Here is a 23,806-nt window from a genome sequence, read left to right as displayed (position 1 = left end):
TTTAATTTTGTTTGAAAAATTAAGCACTCTTGGATTCAATTTCATCACCTGAGCTATCCATCGGAGGCAGAGGAGATATATGGGGGTGTTGTAAAATCTCTTCTGCTAAACTGAAGTATGTTTTGGTTTTTTTCTTGTAAATTATAGTGGAGTTATTATTAAAAAGATTTTACCTGATGTCCTAACTGCAACCTTTGTCAAAATTCTTTTTTCCTAACTGATGCTATATATTTCAATAACATTAAATGCTTACATGTAAATAAAAACCAAATTCTTAAAATTCTCTCTGAAAATGGGGGTCTTATATGCCATCAGTTACAATACGTACTTTTATTTGTTACAGTACATGAGAATTGCGTATGCTTATCTGAAAAATGTTTGAGGCAGGTCACATCATTACCTCTAACCCATAAAAATGAAACACTGAATTAAATCAACTCAGTTTGAGGTTAAAAGAAAAACTACATACCCAAATGCAGTGCTACTAGAATCCTTTGTACTGCCTATATAATTTTAAAGTATACAATGCGTACTTCAAAAGATAATGGTGTATCTATCAAATACTTTAATAATCAAAAAGCGACATTCCCTTATATGAGACGATAACATTTTACCACACAAACCCTATCTGCCAAACTTAATCCTTAAAATCATTATAGACGAGACTGAGGTATCAGGTCTAAGGCCCAAAGTTTTGAAACTGCTGGACATTCCACCCCCAAGTAGCTTAACAGCATTTTATCTGAAAAAAAAAAAAAAGTGAAAATTGTATTGCATAAATTTGACTTTCTGCCGACTTTTGATTTTGTATGAATTACATAAAAGGACAAGGACAATTTTGGGGATTTTGACCGACTCATCCTTAAAAGGAAGCAATTAAATCAAAGTAAGAAAAATGAGACCTTAATTAAAAGTTTTTTCTTGATACAATCTTACAGATAAACTTCATGAAAAGTATAAAAGATGACTCAATGTAAACTGTATGAAAAATTCCCCTGAACAGAATACTGATAATGACGACATATCATACTTAAATGGATATAAAGACAGAACCATCAAGGAAGTATTAAATCTACACTTTCCAATATTTTCGAGTATTATGATAAAATACTGCACTAGTTTTTCATCAGAAATAGTAAATTAAAACTACTTGAAAAACAGTCCAGTCTGGGCAACAAAACTTAGATATTGGGTTGAGGATAGGGTATTTCAACATTAAAATGTCAACATCATATGTTCTGAAAGATATATTACAACTAATTTCAAGTCCTCTATTAAGGTAAACTCTAAATCTACAGCAAAGTCACAAAATTATTATTATTTTTTTTAAACAATTACTATTTCAACAGTACAGTATTCAGCTTATAGGATTTTAAAATTTTTTTCTTATATTTTCAACAGAAGGAAGAGGATATAACAGAGATATAATGCTGTTGATTTCCACCATCATTTTGACACAAACATGGGTGGTCATGTACGCAGTAGGGCATAAATCAAATAAAATTCTTACAATGCCTATCACACACAGCCCAGCACCAAGGGTGCATGGGTCGGTGTAGCAACAAGCCACCCACAGGCTTTTTTACACTGCAACCTAGTTGAGCATACCAAGCAAGTAATATGCACAAGAATATGGTCATGCCAATGATAGGCACCGGAGGTTGCAACAGCTAACAGTTCAGGGACGAGTGGATTATTCCCTATGCACCTCTGAAGAAATAAGAGCAGAGAGTCAAGGTTGGTCCTCCTTTTATGAGAAGTGAACAGGTGACATGGAGTCACTCACCAGGGCAAACCCAAGGAATGGTCAGCCATGAGTAGACTTATGAACCAGATAACCTACATTACCAACGATAACCTGTCTCCATTAAAAAGGTGCTAGGATATTCGTCATTGCCAACAGAGGAGCAACAGCTGCAAAAAGACCTCTTGACCTACTGGCAGAGGGTGGCCTTTCAGGCCTTCTTCCAGTGCTTCTGTTGATCAAAAGGAGAGGAAGACAAAGAAGAAAGTGAGGAGGAAGAAGATGAAGCACAGCAGCGCTTACTCGACCTCCCCCGAACATGGGTCCCTCTATACTCTTATACATCAGCCAAAGCCACAATCAGGGTAGAATCTTCATAAAGGGATGGAAGCAGGAGCTGCCAGAGCAGCTATACAGAAGCAGCAGGAACATCAGGAACAGCAGGAGTTACCTAGGTGAAGTTTTGAGGGTAACCAGGGTACAAGATATGTGGTTCATTAAACAGTGTGCAGTGCGGAAACTTTGGGTAAAGCCAAATGTTCCATGAAGGTAAACAAGGAAGGCTCTCCCAGAATGCTTACAGAAGGTCAAAACACCTTCAGCAACTCCATGATTTCTTCAGAGTATCCCAGAGTCAAACTATCAGAGGCCAGGTAGGTAAGTAAAGAGCATTAGGGGGAAGACAGGCCCCCTAATTAAGCCACTGAAGAAAAAGTAACACTACCAAAGTGAGTGGGTGGGTGGATTCCCTCATCTCCTCAATTGTTACTGGAAGTTTACTACTTTGTTATCAAGCTTCAAAGGGGCTTCAAATAAAACATGCAAGTAACTAATCATACGGACCAAATAAAAAAATTCACAATCCTACAAATCAGCATCTGAATGGAGGATGATGGATTAGTACCGAATGTTAATATCTGCCAGACTGAAAGGTTATTGTGCTCTATGAAAATATTGATTGAAATCAAACATCTGGTTTGGGTCAGTAACTGCCCAAGTGCTATGCTCACCTGTATAAGAGTGAAAAACATACCTCATTCAGGGGTAAAAAGTCAAAATAATAATTTATACAACACATAATGAGTCACTAGTAAGCTGTCTAAAAGAACAAACTTATAATTTATAAGAATATAAAAAAATTTACAACTACCTTTGGATAAAATGTAAGATGAAATAATTTTGTACATGGCAGGAGCAGGCACAGCTAGATTTATATGTGGAAATGTGGCTTTGTTGGAGAGATCTTTTGTGTTGCAAACCATCAACCCAACAACCTGTAGACCTGAAAAACAGTTGTGACTACTGTACAGTATATGTGAAACAAGAAAAATAAGAGTAAAAGAATCTCTCAAGATATGCATAAATAGATGAATATCTCTCAAGATATGCATAAATAGATGAATATGTTTACAGAAAAACACAAACATAAGTTAGAAAAATTACAGCAGCAATGCAAAGTTGCAAAGCAGTATTAGAGATTCTTAAAATTATTAGTAAAAATAAAAAACATGGTCAGAAAGACCATTTCATAGTTTTACTGGTACGGCAATGGTAGTCCTCTGGTACTGGGCAGTATCACATTGCAGCACCTAACTAGTCTGTACCTGATGACTACAAAAAATAACTGAAAGTACTAACACATGAGGCAAAGGCATTAAAAATGATGTTTTGGTTGAGCTGGGCCATAGAGTTGTGTATTTACCTTACCTGTTTTGAACAATGCCCAACCCTTCAATGTTTCAGGTTACTTATGGCTCATTCATGTCTCCACTTTACAAGGACCTTCATCTTTTGCGTGTACAACTGTGCTATTATATATTGCATCACTTTACGAAATATATCGTTCAGATCATATTTCTTTTTTTATAGTCCATATATTAATTAGTTTGAGATACTTTTTTAAAACTTGAAAAGAGGACTCAATTAAAGCAAGTAAAAAATAAAACCGCATGAAAATTCCTCTTCTGATACTGGTTTTTACGCATTTTGTCCGAATTATTATGAAATATTCCATTATGTTTAGATAGGAACAGAACTACCAACTGTGATCAGCTTATCATCCTTTTAAAGATTTATCTGTTAAAAAAAATTATTTTCTGCAAATAAAAAAAATTGGGCAGTATTTGGCATATATGATATTATCAGATTATCATCTGGTTAAAAATCTCACGTGAGCAAATTAGATATAGTAGTTAATAGAAATGTTATATAAGCTATAACTTCCATTCTATGACTAAAATACAGTTCGATTGACTACAGTAATAGGATTTGGACTGCAGTCTATTTTTGGATGCGCTACAAGTTATAAATCTTACAGATTGCCAATTTCCTTTTTTATATCATTCCAAATGTAGAACTGACATATAATCTTTTTACAAAAATGAAGGAGAATTTAAATATATAAAATAAGGAAACTGGGAACATAAGTTTGCAACCGAATGGTTTAATGCAAAATCGTTGGATAAACAAATTGGTGTGTCGCAGTAAGGAGTGTGACTAAGCATCTATTTCACAAAATGGAAACTTCTGAAAAACAACGAAGAGCTTTCATCAGAATGCTACAACAACGTGAGTGCCAGAGATATTGCCAGTATATTTGATGTAAACAAAAGCACTGTTACTAAGTGGATTCAGCGTCACAGAGAAACACAGATGCTTAAAGACAAACCGAGGTTAGGACGACCACCCTGCACCACAGCTGACGAGGATAACAAAATAGTTGAAGCAGCTCGACAACAACCAATAATTACAGCTGTGGCTATTAAACACCAAATTGGGTATGATGCTGGAGTGCAGGTAATAAGGAAAAGACTGCATGCTTCAGGCATACACCATAGAGCACCTGCTATCAAGCCTGGATTATCTCAAGCGCATAAAGATGAGAGGTTGGGTTTTGCTCTAGAATACTATACTGCTGATGCCGAGTTCTGGAGCAAAGTAATTTTTTGTGACGAAAAAACATTTTCAACAGATACTCATGGAAGAGCACACTGCTGGCACTTGAACAACACAAGGTAATAAATCTTGACTGTTTAGGTAGAAAGAAAAAATTAAAGTCATCTTTATATTACTTACATATAATTATTAAGTAATAGGCTTAGGCCTAGAGCTCAAGAATAATTTCTCAGAACTGGTTTCGAGAGCACCCAGAAGTCATAAGGATTAACTGTCCCGCGAAATCCCCAGACCTTAATCCAATTGAAAACCTTTGGTCACTCATGGTCAGGAGTTGGGATGACCACCAAATTAAGATGAAAGATGCCTTAATATCACATACCATGGAGATCTGGGAGTCACTTAGGCCTAGAAGGGATGGTAACAACATAAGCGAGAGCCTAGTGAAGTCAATGCCTACACGAATGAACAGATATCAATGCTTCAGGGAGTTATACAAAATATTAGGATGTAACACTGACGATGGTTTGACAAGCAATATTAAAGTAAATACTTTTTTTTATATAAATGGAATATTTATAATCACTGTTGTTCTTTAATTATGTTGAAAAGGATACACTCACTTATCATTGAATGATGCTCTTTATATATATTCAAAAGGATTTGTTAAAGTTCTATTGTTTATATTTTTACTGTATCAAAGTTTTTAATGTTACGTTACAGTTCGACTTTCTACCCACTGTCAATTATCTACTGCACCATTGTTGATGTTAATTATATATATAATTATATAATTTAATTTGCATTTTTCTGTTTTACCTTACTACGCAAAGTATAAATATTTCTCGTTTAAGGAATGAATAACTCAGACCAAATGGACAAGTCATTCACCTCGTATGATCAATTATATACTTGTATAACTGTTGTAAAAGTATATATCATTGGTTATGATGATATCATATAAAAGCCTCTCAACAAAAATATATGTAAATTATATGATACTCTCTTTTCACGGAGCACGTGAATATTAGTAGGCCTAGCCACACATTTATAAGTTATTATTCATCTTTCTATATTTTTCATATGATAAATATACAAAAGGTAAGTAATGAATATTTTGTTTATCAATGATAAATATACAAAAGGTAAGTAATGAATATTTTGTTTATCACTCTGCATTCACAAAACATGCAAATTTTCTGTGATAAAATAAAAACGCTCTCCAGATCCCGCCAAAATTATGTAGGCTGAGGCACACAAAAATTCCTTTCTTAAGAAAAAAAGACCATGACCAATGAAAGAACAATAATCATGTAAATCTCCTTTATATGAGAATAATATATAACTCAGATAACAGATTACTAATATTAATTTGCTAGTTACTGAGAAACTGTCACCACAGCGCATCAACTGTGCGCCTGCGCCACCGGGCGAATAGTTGCCAGATACCTCTCGTTGAATATCCTAGCTATAGGCCTTATGTCTGAAATATTAAGGCAACTGATGCAATATTTTGTAACGCAATTATACCCAAGGAAACATGTAGAAGTTTGTATACAATCTGGACAAAAAATTTGTTTTCTCTAAGTGCAAACTTCATACTGTATTTGGAACTGGCCTCCATTCAAGTATTTCACTTAGTACTTTGCCATTATCTCCCATTAGGAAGAATCACTAAAGAAAACTGATAAAATTCAATAAACTCATCTGACCAAACTTTTATGGATACTGAGAATAAGTCGAACAGAGGTCTACATTCTGAGTGTGCACACAATTACAAATGACAGCTCGCATTACAGAGACTTAAAATATGCTTAAAAGTAATGAAAACATCTGAAAATTTTGTCCACTGGAGTAAGGACTGTGTTAAAGCTGGCAACAAACAACTGCCAGCCATTATTTGAAAGCTAATATAGAATTTGGTCTACATCTCAGCCAAGGAAGTCACCTGAAGTTCACCCAGAATTGTGTTGGTCTCTTTCAAGTAAGGGAATAAGTCTTGAAATATCTCAATCCTGTTTTTCTGAAGTCATAAATAAATGCATGTAATTGTGACATTATAAGACTAATATAGTATACATAAAGAAAAGAAAGCTACATTATCATCAATGTTCAATAAATACCAAAACAAATACTGTATGTATTTCTTTCCCCATGGGATTTTCATCTGTATTATTTTTACACAAAATTTCAATCATAGTTTTTTACTTCTCTCCTACCTTTTTATGAGCACATATATTTCTTTCCCCCAATATTCTAATTATTATTTGCATTTCTCTCCCACACAATTTAGAATGCAGGATAAGTTGTGGAAACCAATAATCAAAAGCTTATATAATTACAGTCTTTTACACAGTGCCTTTTGAAAATACATTGGCATGTTGTGATTGCTGTAAGGATTCTACTTAAAAATCTACAGGCTACTGACATGTTATACATATGACAACTTGGCAGATATAAATACCAAAACATAACTTACCATGCTCTGGATGATACGATACAATAGGACCACCGCTGTTCCCTGCATAAACTGAGCAAGTTGTTTGAAACATCACAGGCACTAAATTGTCTTCTCCACCGAAGAGTGATGTTAGTTTCGCAGTGTGCCTTTCATCAATGCCTTCCATGCCAACATTTACAGAATCCCTATTAGTACACTGGGACGAAAAATGTAGACTTTCATCCTGAACTTCCCTTTCATTGTCAAGACCAATTTCCTCGATATTCTTATTTTCAGAGTAAACAATCCCTTTACTTTGACCCATGCCAACTGGTTTCCACTGATTCAAAAAGGGGAGTTCTAGGCAGCTTGCCTCAATACAGATAATTTTTGATATAATACCATGGGAAAAGCTTGGAGCAGGAAACCGATACGGATTAAAGATTCCATGGCCTGCTACTAAAACTGACGACCCTGAAAAAAAGGTAGAAATTTCACTGACTGAGTAAGAAGAGATGCAACTGGTACATGTCAAATTTAATTTCTTACTACATTATTGTATTTCTAATAAATCTTAACTCTCTAAAATGTTCAGCTCTACATAATACTGTGCAAATCACTGTTCAACATAATCACAGAATCAAGATTTACACACCAGTTCATACAAAAAAGAAAATTACTTCATCTACGACAATACCATTAATAATTCAATCTATATTTCCTCTAATAAACTCTACAGTGTCTCCTAATTACTAATAAAGTTAATCCAGGAAGATTTAGTTTTGATGGGAATGTTTATTTTCATCAGACTCACTTTTATCCATGACTGGTGCTCTTAACCCCTTGCATCCAGATATGATCCTGTGAGGCATAACAATAGATACTGTATTGGGTTTAATCTGGATATGCTCACATGAGAATCATTATTTCACACCATGCTATAAGAATGAATTTTGTAAGAAAACATTCAAACCACTTGAAAGGGCCATAAATGACATATGGCAACTCTTATGGCAACAGTCACACCTCAGCTCAGTGATATGAGAATGAAGTCTCCCATGAGCTTTCACAGGGAAAGGAACTACATCTCTCTGTCCCAGTATATCCCTCATATATTTGCCCATATAGTCAGGGATTCTTGCTGGCTTTAGTTCTTATCTTTTATGATCCATGCCAGCTGTATTTGTAATTTTGCAAAATAAAGCACAAAAAAATATCAGAACATTTATAACTCACTAAAAGGTACTACATCTCCCCATCCCAGTGCATCTTGTAAATATTTGCCCAAAAATATACTCAAGGACTGCTCCTGGCTTTATTTCTTATCCTTTACATTATGTGAGCTGTCTTTGTAATTTTGCAAAATAAAGTAAAAAAAAAAATACTAAAAAGAACAAGTACAACCTTAAATTAATTGGTTTTTTTATGAATGTCTTGGAAAAGAGGCCATGCATAGGCTTGGAAATATCACTTTCAGTTTTATGTGGAGGTACAAAAATTTTTTAGAATTTCTCTTTTATATGTTGTGCATTTGTATGTCTTTCTCTTTCCATTGATATATCTTTTTTAATTGGCTGACCATGATGTTTTTCAGATCTTGGCATTTTGTTAATATATATCAACCTGGCCTGTAAGGGTTAAACAAGATTATCGGTTTAACCATGCCTACCACTGAATACATATATTCTAGATTTATCTCAAAGAAATCTATATCTCTTCCCAAGCATATGGGGATTACTCTATGATATAAGTTTCACTGTAAGAAATCCATCTTTAAAAAAAAAAATGCTTCCCAAAAGGGAATTTTTCTTTCTCTTCTTTTCCAATTGCTCAAGTGAAATATTTTAAAAAAGAAGTTAGAAAAGTTTCGGAAGTATTTCCAAATATAGGAACAAATAAAGTGAGTGAAATATACTGTACCAATGAATTTTCTGTTAACAGCATTTATATACTGCATAAATTTATTTACCTATCATAGTATTCTTTATTTTGATCTGTCTCCCTTTCATCCACGATTGGTGCCGTATAAAAGAGGTCACCTCTTCACAAGTGAATTATAGCCACAAGGATATTAAACACTGGAAAAACTGGATAGCATACATGAATGATTTTTTGTTGCAAATCCAGGTTTAACCTTTTAAATTACAATACATAGTCTGTATTACAAAAATACACATCAGGCCAATAAAACTCAATGAATCAAATATGTAGAGGAAAGAGCCTTTGGCACCCTAGTAAGAATCCAGGAAACATAATTTTTACTTCAAATAGAGTACACATAAATTACTTTAGCAAACAAAATGTCTCAGTCAAGATCACTATCATATCTATGCTACTGGTTGATTTTTAACACTTTCATCACAGTCACATGATCTAAAAGTACCGGATACTATGCAGTTAAGTATTAAACAACACGCTTGGGTTAGGTAGAACAGGTAATGTAATGTATCTTCTGTTACACTTCAGCTAGCCTAAACCCAACCCCGGCTTACAGTCAATATTTCACAATGCCTGCCATTTACTGATATGGATAGATTTTAACTATAACGGCAAATCACCAATAGGAACAGGAATATTGATCTAGTCCTACTGACTGCATCTTTCACTGCTTTACCAGCATCTTCATTTCCCGTGGCATCTGCATGTGAAGAGACCCAACATACTTCAACATTTATGCCTGTTTCCTACAATTTCTGAGAGGAAAATTTGTTGAAAAAAGGGATTTTTTAAATAATAATTCTGAAGAGCTTCTTCAGCACTTCTAGAGTCACTGGAAATTGCTAAGTTCTGTGGTGGCATGTTTTCGATCCAGTAATCTCAACTGCTGACCATACTGCATACAATTCTGTTTTGAAAACAGATGCATTACTGGGCAAAGGCAACTGGCTTGTTTCAATAGATGATACTAAAGCAAATGCTACACCACTGGAAAATTTGGATCTGCCCATTTAGATTATGCAATGTGGAACTTAATGTGTTATATGTTCACAGGTATATGCACTGGTCTTCGACAGATGATATAAGGGTGTATAAGCAAATTTTACACTTAATACAAAGAAAGGGGAACTCTAGTGTTGGAGGATGTGTTACACTTGTTGTCTCACTGCTTACTCACAGAGCCAAACATCTTGTCACCCCACTATATTGAGGTCTGGACTTACACAGCAAAAGAGACAAAGTGAGAGAGACTGTATTTTCTCTTCCTACTGCTGTATTTTCTATATTAAATTGTACTTAAAATACAGTATTAGGTTTTATTCCACATATTTCTTTAAATTTGGGCTATTATGCAAACACAAGCTGTGAAAGTGATGGCTAGGCCTGGAATTAACATGTAGGCTTTTTGTTATCATATTATTAATGAACAACTATTCACATAACTTTTATACTGCTTATGTGTTATATGTAGTCTAATCCACAAGGGGTCCTAGCAAAAATCTGCTACATATAACAAGGACAGAATGTAATCAAACGAGGGAAAATGTTCCAGAAAAATAACAAAACATACTGAACGGTTAATGACTTTTGTCACAAATGATAAAACTTCTTTTTGTTAAAAAAAAAAAATTAATTTCCAAAAATTAAAGCAAAGATAGTAAAGGCAAAAGTAGCCTTACACCGCATGCAAAGTACAATATACTTCAACTGAACATCAGAAACTACTGGAAAAAATTACCCTTAGGTGGAAGACTGGAGGCTAATGGCAATGCTTCAAGTAGAGTAGCAGAAGTCTGCACCAAAGCTATGTCCCACATACTTGAACCAAGTTTTCCTGCATCACCAGAGGCTCCTTGGCAAAAACCACGAGGGTTTGTACGATATATCACTTGACCTGTCATAAGAGTTCCACCTGCAGTAATAACTGTAACCTCCTGAAAAAATTATGTAAAGTATGTACTTTGAAACAACTCTAAACACATAAGCAACATCACCACTATTTTTACTAGCTTTTGTTTGATGTAACTAGCAATTCCAAATCCCAACTTTCCTAATTTCTCTCTACTGTTTATGAGTGCCATAAAATTTCTTTTGTCCAACCTGCCCACAACATACAAGATATAAAATAATTGCCTAGTCAAGCATTTCTTTATTATTATGTTTCAAATCATCTATATTACTGATTCTACTATATATTTCATAGTGCTTTCTTTACTAATTATTTATATTATTTTCTCTTCTATGGTTAATGATTATAAACTGTCTTCAAAACATGGCAAAAAGTTTAGGTGTGCTCTCAAAATCCTGATTACTGTAATAACGTTCAATTGCGTAAACAAAATATAATCATAAAATTTTGTAAATACACATTACACATAAATACGCCTTTCCTTGATTTCCAATCCAAATCTTTATTTCTTATAAACTCTTAGTTGTGATCTTCCTCAACACATTTAATACTATGCTAAAATGATTTGCGGCATGCTTTATAGCTACCTATTCTTTTACTGCCTTTTTTTACTTGTTCTTTTCTAATCCTCCATTATGTATCTTATTCTAATCATATAGTAACAAAATCATATGATCAAAATATACAGTACATAAGATCACAAACTAGTTTGTTTCTGGCTTTGGCAACCTTTTCATAGTACAGGCAGTCCCCGGTTAACGGCGGCCTCGGTTAACAGTGATCCGGTTTTATGGGGCTTGTATAGCAACGAAAATCGGCAATTTTCGGTGCCGAAAATCGCTGATTTCCACTTATCGGCGCCATACATACCTAACAGAGGCGCTGATAACTGAAAATCGGCACTTTTCGGCACCAATAACCCCCGAAAATCGCCGAAAAAGCGCCGAAACCGCCAATTTTCAGTTAGCCGCAATTTTCTGTTATCATCACACCCTCAGAAACAGAACCCCGCTGATAACCGGGGACTGCCTGTAACTACTCTGCATCACCATTTATGACATCAAGAATACAATGTCAGATGTAAAATCATATACTTAAGAATTGTTAAAATTGATACAGCATGAAGATATGTAGCAATTAGATAACCTAGACAAGAGTAGACTGCAATGCTGTTCATATTACACAGACACACCTAAAAATATTACCACACAACATAACTTTGAAACAAATGTATACTTACATCCAGTAATGAGCGCTGCACTACATGAGCACAAGTAAGAATTATACCTGGAGAGGTATTAATAACAATGCCACTGCCCCATCCACCATCACAAGAAATGGCAACCACAACATTATCTAACGTTTTTGCTATTTCTGTAAAATAATTGATGAAGTCTGAGTAAATTTAAAAACACCTGCACTTGTGTCATAATCAATTTAGAGACCAAAAAATAAAGTAACCTATATTTAATAAGGATAATACATAAATTTTATCTATAAATTTCTACAAAATACATCACCTCTATAGTCTTTCCAACATTCTAAGATCGCTATGGTGGGGGCAGGAAAAGAATACAGCATTGCCACATCTACGTATCTATCCCTTTTAATCTCACCCTTGAGGTTAATCCACTGTTTATGGCTTTACCTGAGATCTGTCATTTACTCTACTTCGTTTTCTAAAGAAACAGCTTTGAGTACATTTTGGTTGTTCTTAATGAATTTTCTTTCTTTGTGTGTTTAATGAAATAATAATCATCGTTCTTACAATATCATAATGTGCTTAATGCATTAACTCTTAAAATTTGAGGGTAGTTCGGTAGGAATGGCTTTTCAAGCCATTTGATTATTATCTGTATTCTATCTTAGCAGTTATTTATTGGTTACATGATTAGATTTTTTCAGTGCCTCTGCAGATTAATTAAACTATTCATTTACCTGAGATCCGTCATTTACTCTACTTTGTTTTCTAAAGACACAGCTTTGAGTACATTTTGGTTGTTCTTAATGAATTTTCTTTCTTTGTGTGTTTAATGAAATAATAATCATAGTTCTTACAATAACATCATAATGTGCTTAATGCATTAACTCTTAAAATTTGATTATTATCTGTATTCTATCTTAGCAGTTATTTATTGGTTACATGATTAGATTTTTTCAGTGCCTCTGCAGATTAATTAAACTATTCATTATTTACATGAGAAAAATAATTTACCACAAATTACAAGGCCCCTTGTTGTTTCTGAGAGTGAAGATGCTGGCAGTGAAGAGACCTGATCCGCTTTGACTATCTCTCGGGCAATCCATACTGTCCACTGACACTGGCTGCTTGAGGTGAACACTGTTGTTGTTCTTGATCGAGCTGGCCTTTTAAATGCCCTCACGGACCACGCATCAGTGAAATTGAGGTTTGGCAGCAGCGGCCAAAAATTATGCCATATCTCTTTGTTTTTATGAAAATAAAGGTTTGTATGGAAAATATGTAAAGTCAAATGTGTGTTTTTGTTGTTACCTTTAAATGTTTAATCATAACAATGAGACATTTGACACGGCAGGAATTCCTTACTTGCCCCACCCTAACGATCTTAGAACGGTAAACAAACTATAAATTACCAAATTTCACAATAGTACATGTTTGGATACGAGGATTTCAAGATAGAATGAGCAATTTATACCTGATTTAAAATAACAATAAAACTCAAATACATATACTATACTGTAGTATGAATTAACATGAATTTCATTTGCATCTCCAATGAACACAACTAAGTAAAGTACTCTTACTTTCCAAAGAATGATTATTTATCTCTGATTTCAATGGCTGAATAGGAGATAATCCACCTGGAACTTCAGAAAACCTTAAAGCATCCTCTTTATTATCAATTTTGTTTTTCAATAGATGTTGTAGCATCTGTAGAACAGGTCTAGCAGCTGCAAGGATAGAAAGACCAAGCCATTCACCATTTTTCCAGCAAAAGGAGGATATAACTATGGCACACAGATTCAATCTGAAAATTACCAACACAAAATTAAGATAAAGTTAACTAAATTTATAAAAAGGTGTATAATTGCTTCTTGAGAACTACTGAGTTATTATACCAAAAATTTTATTGTTTTAATACAAACCCATAATTCATATACAGTACAACCTAAATTCATGGTCTTCAAATGCTACAGTCTTATGTCTAACAAACAGAAAAAGATTGGCAGAGAGACAGTGCATGAACCACCAGGAGCCTCAGGTACCATAATTCACCTGCTCTAGTTTCTAATGTCATCTGGAAAGATACAGCAGGAGACAGCACACAGGGAGGAGGGTAATACATCGTCTGCATAATGGGTTTGTACTGACAAAAATTGATTCTGTTAAAAAAAAAAAAAACTATTTGTTTCATCCCAAACCCAAATGCTGAAAGATGCCAGTAGGATCCATGCTGATGAGCTTTTGGGGGTAACGGAGGGTTAAGCACCAAAAAGTTTGATGTGTCCAAGCAGTGGGTTTTCTTAGATAAAGATGAGCTCCTAAAGGGTAAAACTTAGTTTTAATAGTGTAGAGTGCAACCATTGTACAATTTTATAGTTACATTAAAAGAATGAAAAGAGTTGAAAGGAAGATGAGTATATGAGATTATGTTCCTAGTGTTCCATTTCCTGGCAATGTAGGTTGACAGAAACAGCCTACAAATGTTTCATATCATTTTCCTATCCTCTATTATTTTAACTTCTTTACACTTCTCTGTTAGTAATTTTCATTTGTTTAAATAATTTTATATTTTTGTTTAACTATATGCATATGTAGGAACTATTGCTTACTGGTAATATCTCTCTCTCTCTCGCTCTCTCTCTCTCTCTCTCTCTCTTCCCCAAGTGTGTAATTGATAATTACGATGTCTTCTGTTTTTCTCATCACCTTCTAGTCTTTAATTTCACTATCTTTACTCTTCTCATTCTTCATGTAATTGTCTTTTGTTGAAATGGTTTCATTTTCTATTAAATATGATTATATGAAAGTAGGTTACTTACAGCCAATGTTAGACAAGTGTTCTGGAGCCTGTGGGGCTTGGCAATGGTAGAATTTCCTTTTACTTCTACTGTATTCACTATCTTTTTATTCTATTTTATTACCTATTTTCTTTTCTTTAAGTAGCTCTGCTTCCTTAAAGTGCAATCATGTGTATATTAGTAGTAAATAGGTGTTTTTCAGTCGCAGGGGACTCTTTATGATTAGGCAGTCCCCGGTTATCGGCAATCTGGTTTTTCGGGCTTGTCTCGCGACGAAAATCAAATAAGCCCGAAAACTGCCAAAAAAGCCCCAAAAATCGCCGATTTTCAGTTATTGCCAATTTTCACTTATTGTCACACCATCGGAACAGGACCCCTGCTGATAACCAGGGACTGCTAATTATTTAATCTTTTTGAAAAGCTAAGAACATATCCTCATTAAACCGCGTACAAATGGTTGCTTACCAAATTGATCCCCTAATGATTTACAGTATATTAGAGTTACCAGTATTCACAGAGATAAAAACTCTAGGTGTATAAAGGATTACTGAGGTCGATTCTTGCAAATATTGTATTTAGGAACAATTATGTCCAATACAGGTTCCATGACTTGGAATTTAATGAAAGATTAACATAGGCAAATCAAACAATGTGCACAGAATAAGATTTGGAAATCCAACAAACTAAAATTAAGTACAAATATTATAAATTAGTCTGGTACAATCCTTATTGCTGTATGGACATGATCATGGTATGATAATTGAACTACACCTAAGGATTTTTTTAACCGAATAAAGCCTTAAGAGGAATATTAGGAGTCAGATAGCAAAATAGAATGATAAATGATACCATAAAGGATATTATGAAATTCCTTTAAGTAGATGATGACGATGAAGGAAAGGGAAGACGGTTTGGACATGTTCTTTTACCCACTCAGGGAGAATAGAATGTATTGAGTACTATGTGGGCTCTTTAAGAGTTGGATGACCCAAACCTACATGGATGAAAACCATGAAACAGGAGCCTGGGGCTGAGTGGAGATTTGTGGACATGAAAGCATACAATAAACATGAGTGGTGGAACTGCACAGAGGCCCTTTGCATCACATGCTGTTGGTGGCAATGCTCAATGATCAGATGATAAACAGATATTGTAGGATTGGGGAACAAATTAATACTCAATAATTATCATATTGCAAAAAGTAAAAATTCAGCAGTGTTTCATGCTTAATTTACTGAAAAATTATGTCAGGGGATGGCAGCACTGATTATTCAACTATTTTTAATTGCCAACAACTACATCTCCAAAGCACTGATGTGCAGATTGAAGTGTGTCCTTTGACCACACACCTGCAACAAACTCTCCGTTCAGATGTGTGCCCCACCCCTCCTTTGATGTGTCCAAAAACAGAAGCTTTTCTGGAGGACAAATAAGACAGAGATGACAACAAAGAAGAACACCAAGAGCATTTTCTCCCCTTTCCTTTCCTGCGTCTTGCCAGTCTTAAACACCAAAGGGAAGGTCAAGGCCAGAACTGAAGGAGAGGATCGGCCTCTGGAAAGATTACTGCTACAGGAGGATCCCGCACCTTTGCAGTAGCTGAAGAAGCTGGGGCTGCTACAGGGACAGCAGCTGATACTTGAGATTGTCCAGAAACACTGCAAATGATAGATTAAGCCTAGGCCATATCTTTCACAGGTATTCCAGAGATAAATGTCTCCTTAGTAACTGGAAATTCAAAATCAGATGAACTAGAGGGAGAGACAATTGCTGATGGGGCACCACTACCAACAGCTATGTAGTCCTTAAAGGAGAGGTTGTGGCCAGACTTCTCTGCTTGAGTGCTATCCCTTTAAAGAAGAGTTGCACTACTAACAGGCAGGGGGGTAAGAATGGGAGGGGGGGAAAAAGAGAAGAAGAAGGATTTGGGACATCATTACCCCTGACGAAGCTAGTGAGTACTTCTTATCACTCTTCCTCCTCTTACCAAACTTTTCCCACTGCAGATAAGCCCAACCAGCACTCTCTCTATAAAAGGAACAATACTGTACCTGTTGTTGGGGTCTACCATTGCAGGAGACGTGAAATGCCCAAAAGGATACCCATGCTCCTCGCAACAGCGCTGGTCATGTTTTTTCTTAAAAATTGAAGAAAAAACATGAACAATGCAAGCAAACTGATTAATAAAAAGCAAAAACAAGGTAGCAAACTACTCATCCAAATTCAATAACCAAATAGCGGGAAGAGAGCGAGTACAGCATGTCTGCTCTTCTTGGCAACTGAAGAAACAGTAAGTTGTGACATATATACCAGTTAATGACCTTGTTACCAAGTTCAATGACTGGTCCAGCTCATGCTTAAGGATACTCCTGTGTAAAAGGCAATGGTCTGTGTTTCCATAAGAACAAATGTGTGCAGAATATTTTAAAATTTTATTTGATTTTGCTTCAAAATCCTTTCTTTGACATTCTATGTGGCATGGAGGGTAGACAAATCATATACAGTATACTGAAAAGAATACAAGCTAACAGTGAGTGGATAGTAAACACATGGAAAATAAAACTGTCTTCTACATGTAAAATGCCATTGGATTTCTGAATTTTTTCATTATGACTGCTCAAGATGGAATACAGCCCAACTGTAAAGCCAAGCCAAATTATACTGATGGGTTACTGACCAAAAATAAAGTTTCCAACTAGAAAGCATTTAACAATAAATTCTGACTTACTTCTCATTTGTAACTGTGTAAACTGGAGCCCCTTCTCCTCCCATCATACATCGAGCATCAGTTAGATAGATATCACCATTATGTCCACTGACATTGCTAATGATACCTTTACTTAATGAGTTGAGAAAAACGCTAGGTGAAAGGCTGCCAAAGGGTGAGCTCTCAATATAAGCATTTGCACCTGCAATTCAAGTGTTAATAACCATAAATAGAAATATTTTAACAATATCACAAATACTAATTTGCATTCAAAAGAAAGTATATGTATAATAAATATAACTTTTTCCTGATTTCATTTCTTCTAGATATATATACATGTACCCAGTTCCTTTATACAAAAGTATTCTTGGTGCCCTGCTGGTTTTGGCTAATAAGCTTGTTAACAAAGTAGTTTAAGGAGTAGTGAATGGGGAAGGGAGTACCTGTCAACCCACCTGGCCGTATACCCTCACAATTTACTTTGGCTTCATGGACAAAAGCAGGGTTGGTTAAAGGTTTCCACATTTAGGAAAATGGAACTTAATTTCAAAATTGTTATTTCTTCTGCCAAACTTTAAAAACCTTCATCTTTTATAAAAGAAAAAGAAACTCACTCTAGGTGGTGGATAATGTCTCATTAGAGTTAGATGTTGATGTTCCATTTTCATTCTGGAATTTCCAGCTTCCTGGATATAAGCAGGAGCAAGGAAAGACTTCTGCACTGAATCTCCTAAACAGCCTGGCATATCTGATTCACGCAGCTACTAGGGTTCTGTGCCAGTTTGGTACTGTATATGTAAAGGCATAATTCGGGGGAGCCCAATCTCTCCCATCTATTTACCAGCTATGCAGGTCATAATTATTTTCACAAGTAAACCAAAATTATAGTGATATTTTACACCCATCTCTCTTGTTTTACAAAGAGCAGAAAAAAAGCATCCTAAGACCCAAAGATATTGGACAGATATTCTATACGTTTGGCCAAAACTATCACAAATACAGACTAAACTATCTATGGTCAAGAATATAGGAGGGGAGATACCCGTCATCCATTACACCCACTTAAGTCCACAATGAGTGAGATTCTGAAGAACAAGAGCACCTGATTGGGATTCTGATGAACGAGAGCACCTGAGTGAGATTCTGAAGAACAAGAGACATCCAATTCCATATACCTGATTTCAAGGGGTGAGCAAGAGTGCTCCAACAAGGAAGACAGGTCCATGCCCTTCAAATTAAATACTTGGTTTAGGGCCAAGTGATAGCTCTTAAAACCCGAGATGGAGAGGAACTTATCTTGCGACAGAGCAGCACTGGAGACACGTTAGTTTGATGTGAAGGCACCAACACTTCCACTTATTCACTGAGCTTGTTAACAAGCTGAATGAGCAAAACCAACTTGGTACCAAAAATACTATGCAAAAGACAAATGTTTCTATATTTCATCAGATATGTCATAATTTTTTAAGTCATCTATTTTTCCCATTTATAAAAATCATAATCTTTTATATAGGAGTACTCCTCAGTTCAAACTGGATCTAATCACTGAAACTTTGTAACTGGCAGCAGGTGGGTTAGTAGGAGGAAACCCTACTCACCAAGCACTTTTTCTTTTGGCATCAGGGACTAAGCAAGGTGGATAAGGCGGGACTGTATTAAAAGGCTAAAACTTGTATACCTAGAAAAAATACATATTACTTTAAAAATCTGTTGTTTTTTCCTATAGGAATACAAACCACTGAATTTAAGTAGGAGAATTATTTCCTATTTGGGAGGTTGTCTCTCAACTGAATGGCAAGGTGAATCTCCATACGGAATGTCACATTACTATTCATGACAGCAAGCAAGGGAAGCACCAACTAGAGCAACCTCCAATTTGGCCTGGCACTGGGATTCTGGAGCAAAAAGGACATCAGCAATCTCACTTGCATGGGAAACATTTGGAAAACCAACAGTAACTCCTATGAGGATTGAGACAAGTCAAAAAGCATCTGACATCTGGCCAATAAATACTGATGGGTTAAGATTATTGCTCTACTGCTGCTTCATCCCACTGTTAAAAGAGAGAGCAGAGAGTAATCATCTTATGAACAAAAGCTCTAAGACTAGATGCTCAACTGTAGCTTACCTGCATTTGTGCCCATTCAAGCACATGCTCATTCTGAGCTGCTGCCTCACAGGAGGGAGGACAGAAGGAAGCCAAGAATGGGGAGCCAGTATCTCTTAACATTCAACCATAGCCTTAAGCCCTACAAATACCTTACACAAGATGCTTTTCTGTCCAAGAGGAGTTTGGGTGACTACACAACTTGTTGAGCAGCCAACACAGATCCTACAGAGAAGGTATCCAGGGGCTTCTGAGCAATGTCCCTAAGGACAAATGTGGTAAGCAGGTCTGACATCTCCAGACACCTGCCCTCACTACCTGTGCTACCAAAAAGTGACTCCAAAATGTAAGAGGCAGTCCCAAGCTTCTGACACTGAGCTCTCACTGAACTGTACAACCGTCCATTTTGTCAAAGAAGTTATAAACTCGTTTGATGAAAGCATGAAGCCAGAATGAACAGGAGTTCCAGGACACCACTTTCTTGTGATTGCTGGTGCTATAAAAGATTCACTAACACTCTGACCTAAGAGGTCAGGTTCTTCTTAGGTAATTTGTTATGGCCTGCACCAGGCATAAAAGCACTTCCACCATCAACAAAGTCCCAAAGAGAGAGAACCAAGAAACTCCTATCCCTTGTCAAGGACTGACAGGTACTGGGTGACAGACAAGAATGAAAGATTCCCAAACTTCCACATGCTGGAGAAGATAAGAGATGCCATGGAACTCTCCAACACACTTCACCAAGACTAAGGCTAGGTGGAAGACAGTCTTGTGTGAGAGATCTCAGTCTGAGCCTAAGGAGGACAAGACTGCTTTAAGCTCATCTTGATCTTCAAGCAGGGAGATCTATGCCCCTTAGCTTGAAGACCTGGCTTAAGGCAGAGCAATAGGCATTCACTCCAGGGATTGAGAAGTGTTTGTCTTGATGAAGGTGGATCAATAAGTCCCCTACTTGCATGAGAGACTCCATCTATGACACTAATTGAAGATGGTCCACTTACCCTGGTACACATTGAGGCTACTCTGAAAACATATGGTTAACAACTATTATTATTGTTATTATTATTATTATCGTTATTATTAAGTACCTAACCACACCACACCACTGAGCTCAGAAAGGGAAAAAGGGGAATCTCCTGGTGTCTCAACCAGATGAGCTAGCAGACCAGGACACCACAGGGCATGGGAGCAATGAAGACCTACTAGGATAATCATCCAAATTGACAAATACTCAGTTGAACCCTTGGCTTGTTTCAAAAAAGGAGGACGAGAATGTCCAAGATCCTCAAAGTAGATGCTCTTACCAGAAGAAGACCCCTTCTATAACATCAAATACAAAGGACCCTCTTTCCTTGTTTAGACAAGGACCTTTGAAGGTACCTTGACATCTGCACTGTCAAGCAAGAAAAACCTCTCTTGCAGGAGCTGCTGGGTAACGTCCAACCATGCAGCCGGAGGATCTGTACAGACTGATGATACCCTGGAATGTGTGGATGATGAATGAGAGTGGGTCATGCAGGAATCTCTCTGGATGCTTAGATCAAGAGAGCCAGCAGATTGAGAAATCACTTGGCATGGCGACAATGAGCAGATATCAGGGTAATTCTGTGCCCCAGTCTGATCAACACTTAGTTAATCACCTGGCAGATCAAAATGAATGGAAGAAAGGCATAAGCATCAAGACTGCCTCATGGGTGTTAGAAGGCATCTTCAAGGCTGAGATCTAGCACCATGGAGAACACCAGGAGCTTCCTGTGTAATTAAGTTGTGAACAGGTTGATCAGCCTTCCCACCATGTGAGGATGTTAGAACCACTCTCTCCCTGCTACCTATCCCTAGTGGTTGTGCTGGTATGACAAACCATTCCTCTTGCCCAGAATGTACCTGCCTGGCTGCTCAAAAATACAGTGAACTGCTTAATCACTGTCACCCCCTGCTTGTTGATGTATGCCACTGCAGTCGTGTTGTTCTTCAACGACATGGAGCAACCCATAATACATTCATGGAATGCTTGCAGGGCTAGCAGAACCGCTTACATTTGCAAAATATTGATGTGCAGATGAGGTTCATTTACTGTCCACACACCTAAAGCATATGTGACCCTTAGGTGTGAGCCCCACCCCTCCTCCAATGCTTCAGAAAACAGAAGAATCTTTGGAGGTCTAAAGTTCAGGGGAACTCCCTCAAGGAAGTTCCACAAAGAGATTCAGCTTCTCCCAGTTCATCACAATCCCAAGGGCATGGCAAAACGAGAGGAATTGGTCTCTGTTCTGGGGCAACTGCACCTCCAAGGACACCAGAACTAGCCAGTTATCCAGATAACACAGCAAACGTATACCTTACAAATGGGCCCAAGCTGACATGAAGGTAAATGTCTGTGTGAACACCTAAGGAGCTGTCACCAATCCAAAGCACAGAGCTTTGAGTTGGTAAACTGCTTCCCTGCAAACAAGCAGGGGTATTTTCTGGAGGAGTGATGGATGGGCACTTGAAAATAATGTACCTTTCAAGGTTGATTCTGTGAAGATGTCTCCCAACAGTAAGACAATTACTACTAGACTCGACAGGGTTGCACACTGGGTGCAGAGACAGCGACAGAGATCCTGCAGAATTAACCGAGGATAAGTGGTCTAGAAAAGAAGCACAAGATGGGCTCCCTAGAATACTGAGGGAAGGTCACTTGAACAAAGTCATTATCTCTGGAGCAGCCAACATAGTAAGGGTACGTGGTGGCCAGGCACGCACAAGCATTGGGTTTTCACAGAGAGAGAGAGAGAGAGAGAGAGAGAGAGAGAGAGAGAGAGAGAGAGAGAGAGAGTCTGGCACACACCTGACTTGCTAACTAGATGACAATGTGTTGATCACCTATCCTCCCACCTGTGACCATCTCCCCTCCGACTGACCCAGATGTGTACGTGGAGAAGGAGCAGGGAAAGGTTTGGGAAGAGAGGGAAGGGAGCTAAGGAACAAGAAAGATTTGGTGGTGTCAAAGGGGGGGAAAACTTCTTCCAATGACACCAACTAATGCCTTTAAAGGTGCATACACACTGCGCTGATGTTTCGTGTTAACACGCCTTTAGTCTTCTCTTCTTGTTCCCAAACTGATTCCACTACAAAGGGGACCAACTTGCACACTCTGTACACAGAAAATCAGGACTATGAATGGGGGTTTTCCCCCAGTCATCTACTTACCACCAGTTAATTACCTTTTTACAGTTTCAACAACCAATTTCAACTCAAGCTGAGGAATATTTCCATATAAAAAGCAATGATTTGTATTCCTGTACGAAAAACTAAATCAACGGAACCATACCTTTATTTGCCACTGAAGTGTGTGTCAGAAGGTTCTCTGTCAAAAAATACAGTTCTTTTGCTGGTACTAAGGTGCTGCAATTTTCCTTACGATCCTTCTGAATATTAACTTTCAGCACAACAAATAAGGGCAGAATAATGGATGCTAAATCGCTGTCTAAGCCTTCGTCTCCATCTTTTTCTTCAGTCAATTTCCATCCATCATATGGTGGCATCATGGCAGAGAGACTATCAGTAACACCTGGCTGCAGGAATAACATGCTAACACTGGCTGGGTGACTAAAGTAATGGGGAGTCTCAGGTAATGAAGATACCAAGGGTAAATGCAGATCTCTGTCCTGTAGCCACTTAGGATGGGAATAATTTTGAAGCATCAATGGCTTTAATACTGGAGAAACCTGTTTTGGTAGTGCCTGTAATGAATCTAACAACAGATTACTTGAATTTGTCTGGATATTCTTATCACATATTATTTGAAATTTTGACTCTGTAACATCTATGACTGTTCTTAGATCAGAGCCACTCTCATTAATGGCAATACCTTCCCTCTTCAGGACTTCTAACAATGGTGCAGCAGTCTTGTCTTTTAAAACATCAGTAACAATAGTACCATGTGTAAGGATCCAACCACTGCCCAAGTATATCCCTGAGCAGCTAACTTTATCTCTGGCACTCTCCTTCCCAAGTGAAGGAGGCAAGTATTCCACAATAACTCCAAGGCCACCCATCTTTTCACTTGGACAAAGTATGGT

General features: G+C 36.9%; 1 protein-coding gene across 1 annotated transcript; it reads right to left on the bottom strand.

Annotated features, from left to right (window-relative positions):
• Positions 1-315: 315 nt before the first annotated feature.
• On the bottom strand, positions 316-23,782 carry LOC136855391 (uncharacterized). Its single transcript, XM_067132331.1, has 8 exons — positions 23,056-23,782; positions 17,657-17,837; positions 13,711-13,934; positions 12,167-12,300; positions 10,756-10,951; positions 7,119-7,553; positions 2,895-3,026; positions 316-742 (listed from the first exon to the last, which is right to left on the bottom strand). Exons 1-8 carry the CDS (start codon positions 23,780-23,782, stop codon positions 654-656), a joined length of 2,118 nt encoding a protein of 705 aa, XP_066988432.1. The 3' UTR covers positions 316-653.
• Between the last annotated feature and the right edge of the window lie 24 nt (positions 23,783-23,806).

The sequence above is a fragment of the Macrobrachium rosenbergii genome, chromosome 31, assembly GCF_040412425.1.
Source record: "Macrobrachium rosenbergii isolate ZJJX-2024 chromosome 31, ASM4041242v1, whole genome shotgun sequence".
In the NCBI taxonomy this organism is placed as follows: domain Eukaryota; kingdom Metazoa; phylum Arthropoda; class Malacostraca; order Decapoda; family Palaemonidae; genus Macrobrachium; species Macrobrachium rosenbergii.
This window is presented reverse-complemented; position numbering and strand designations above follow the sequence as displayed.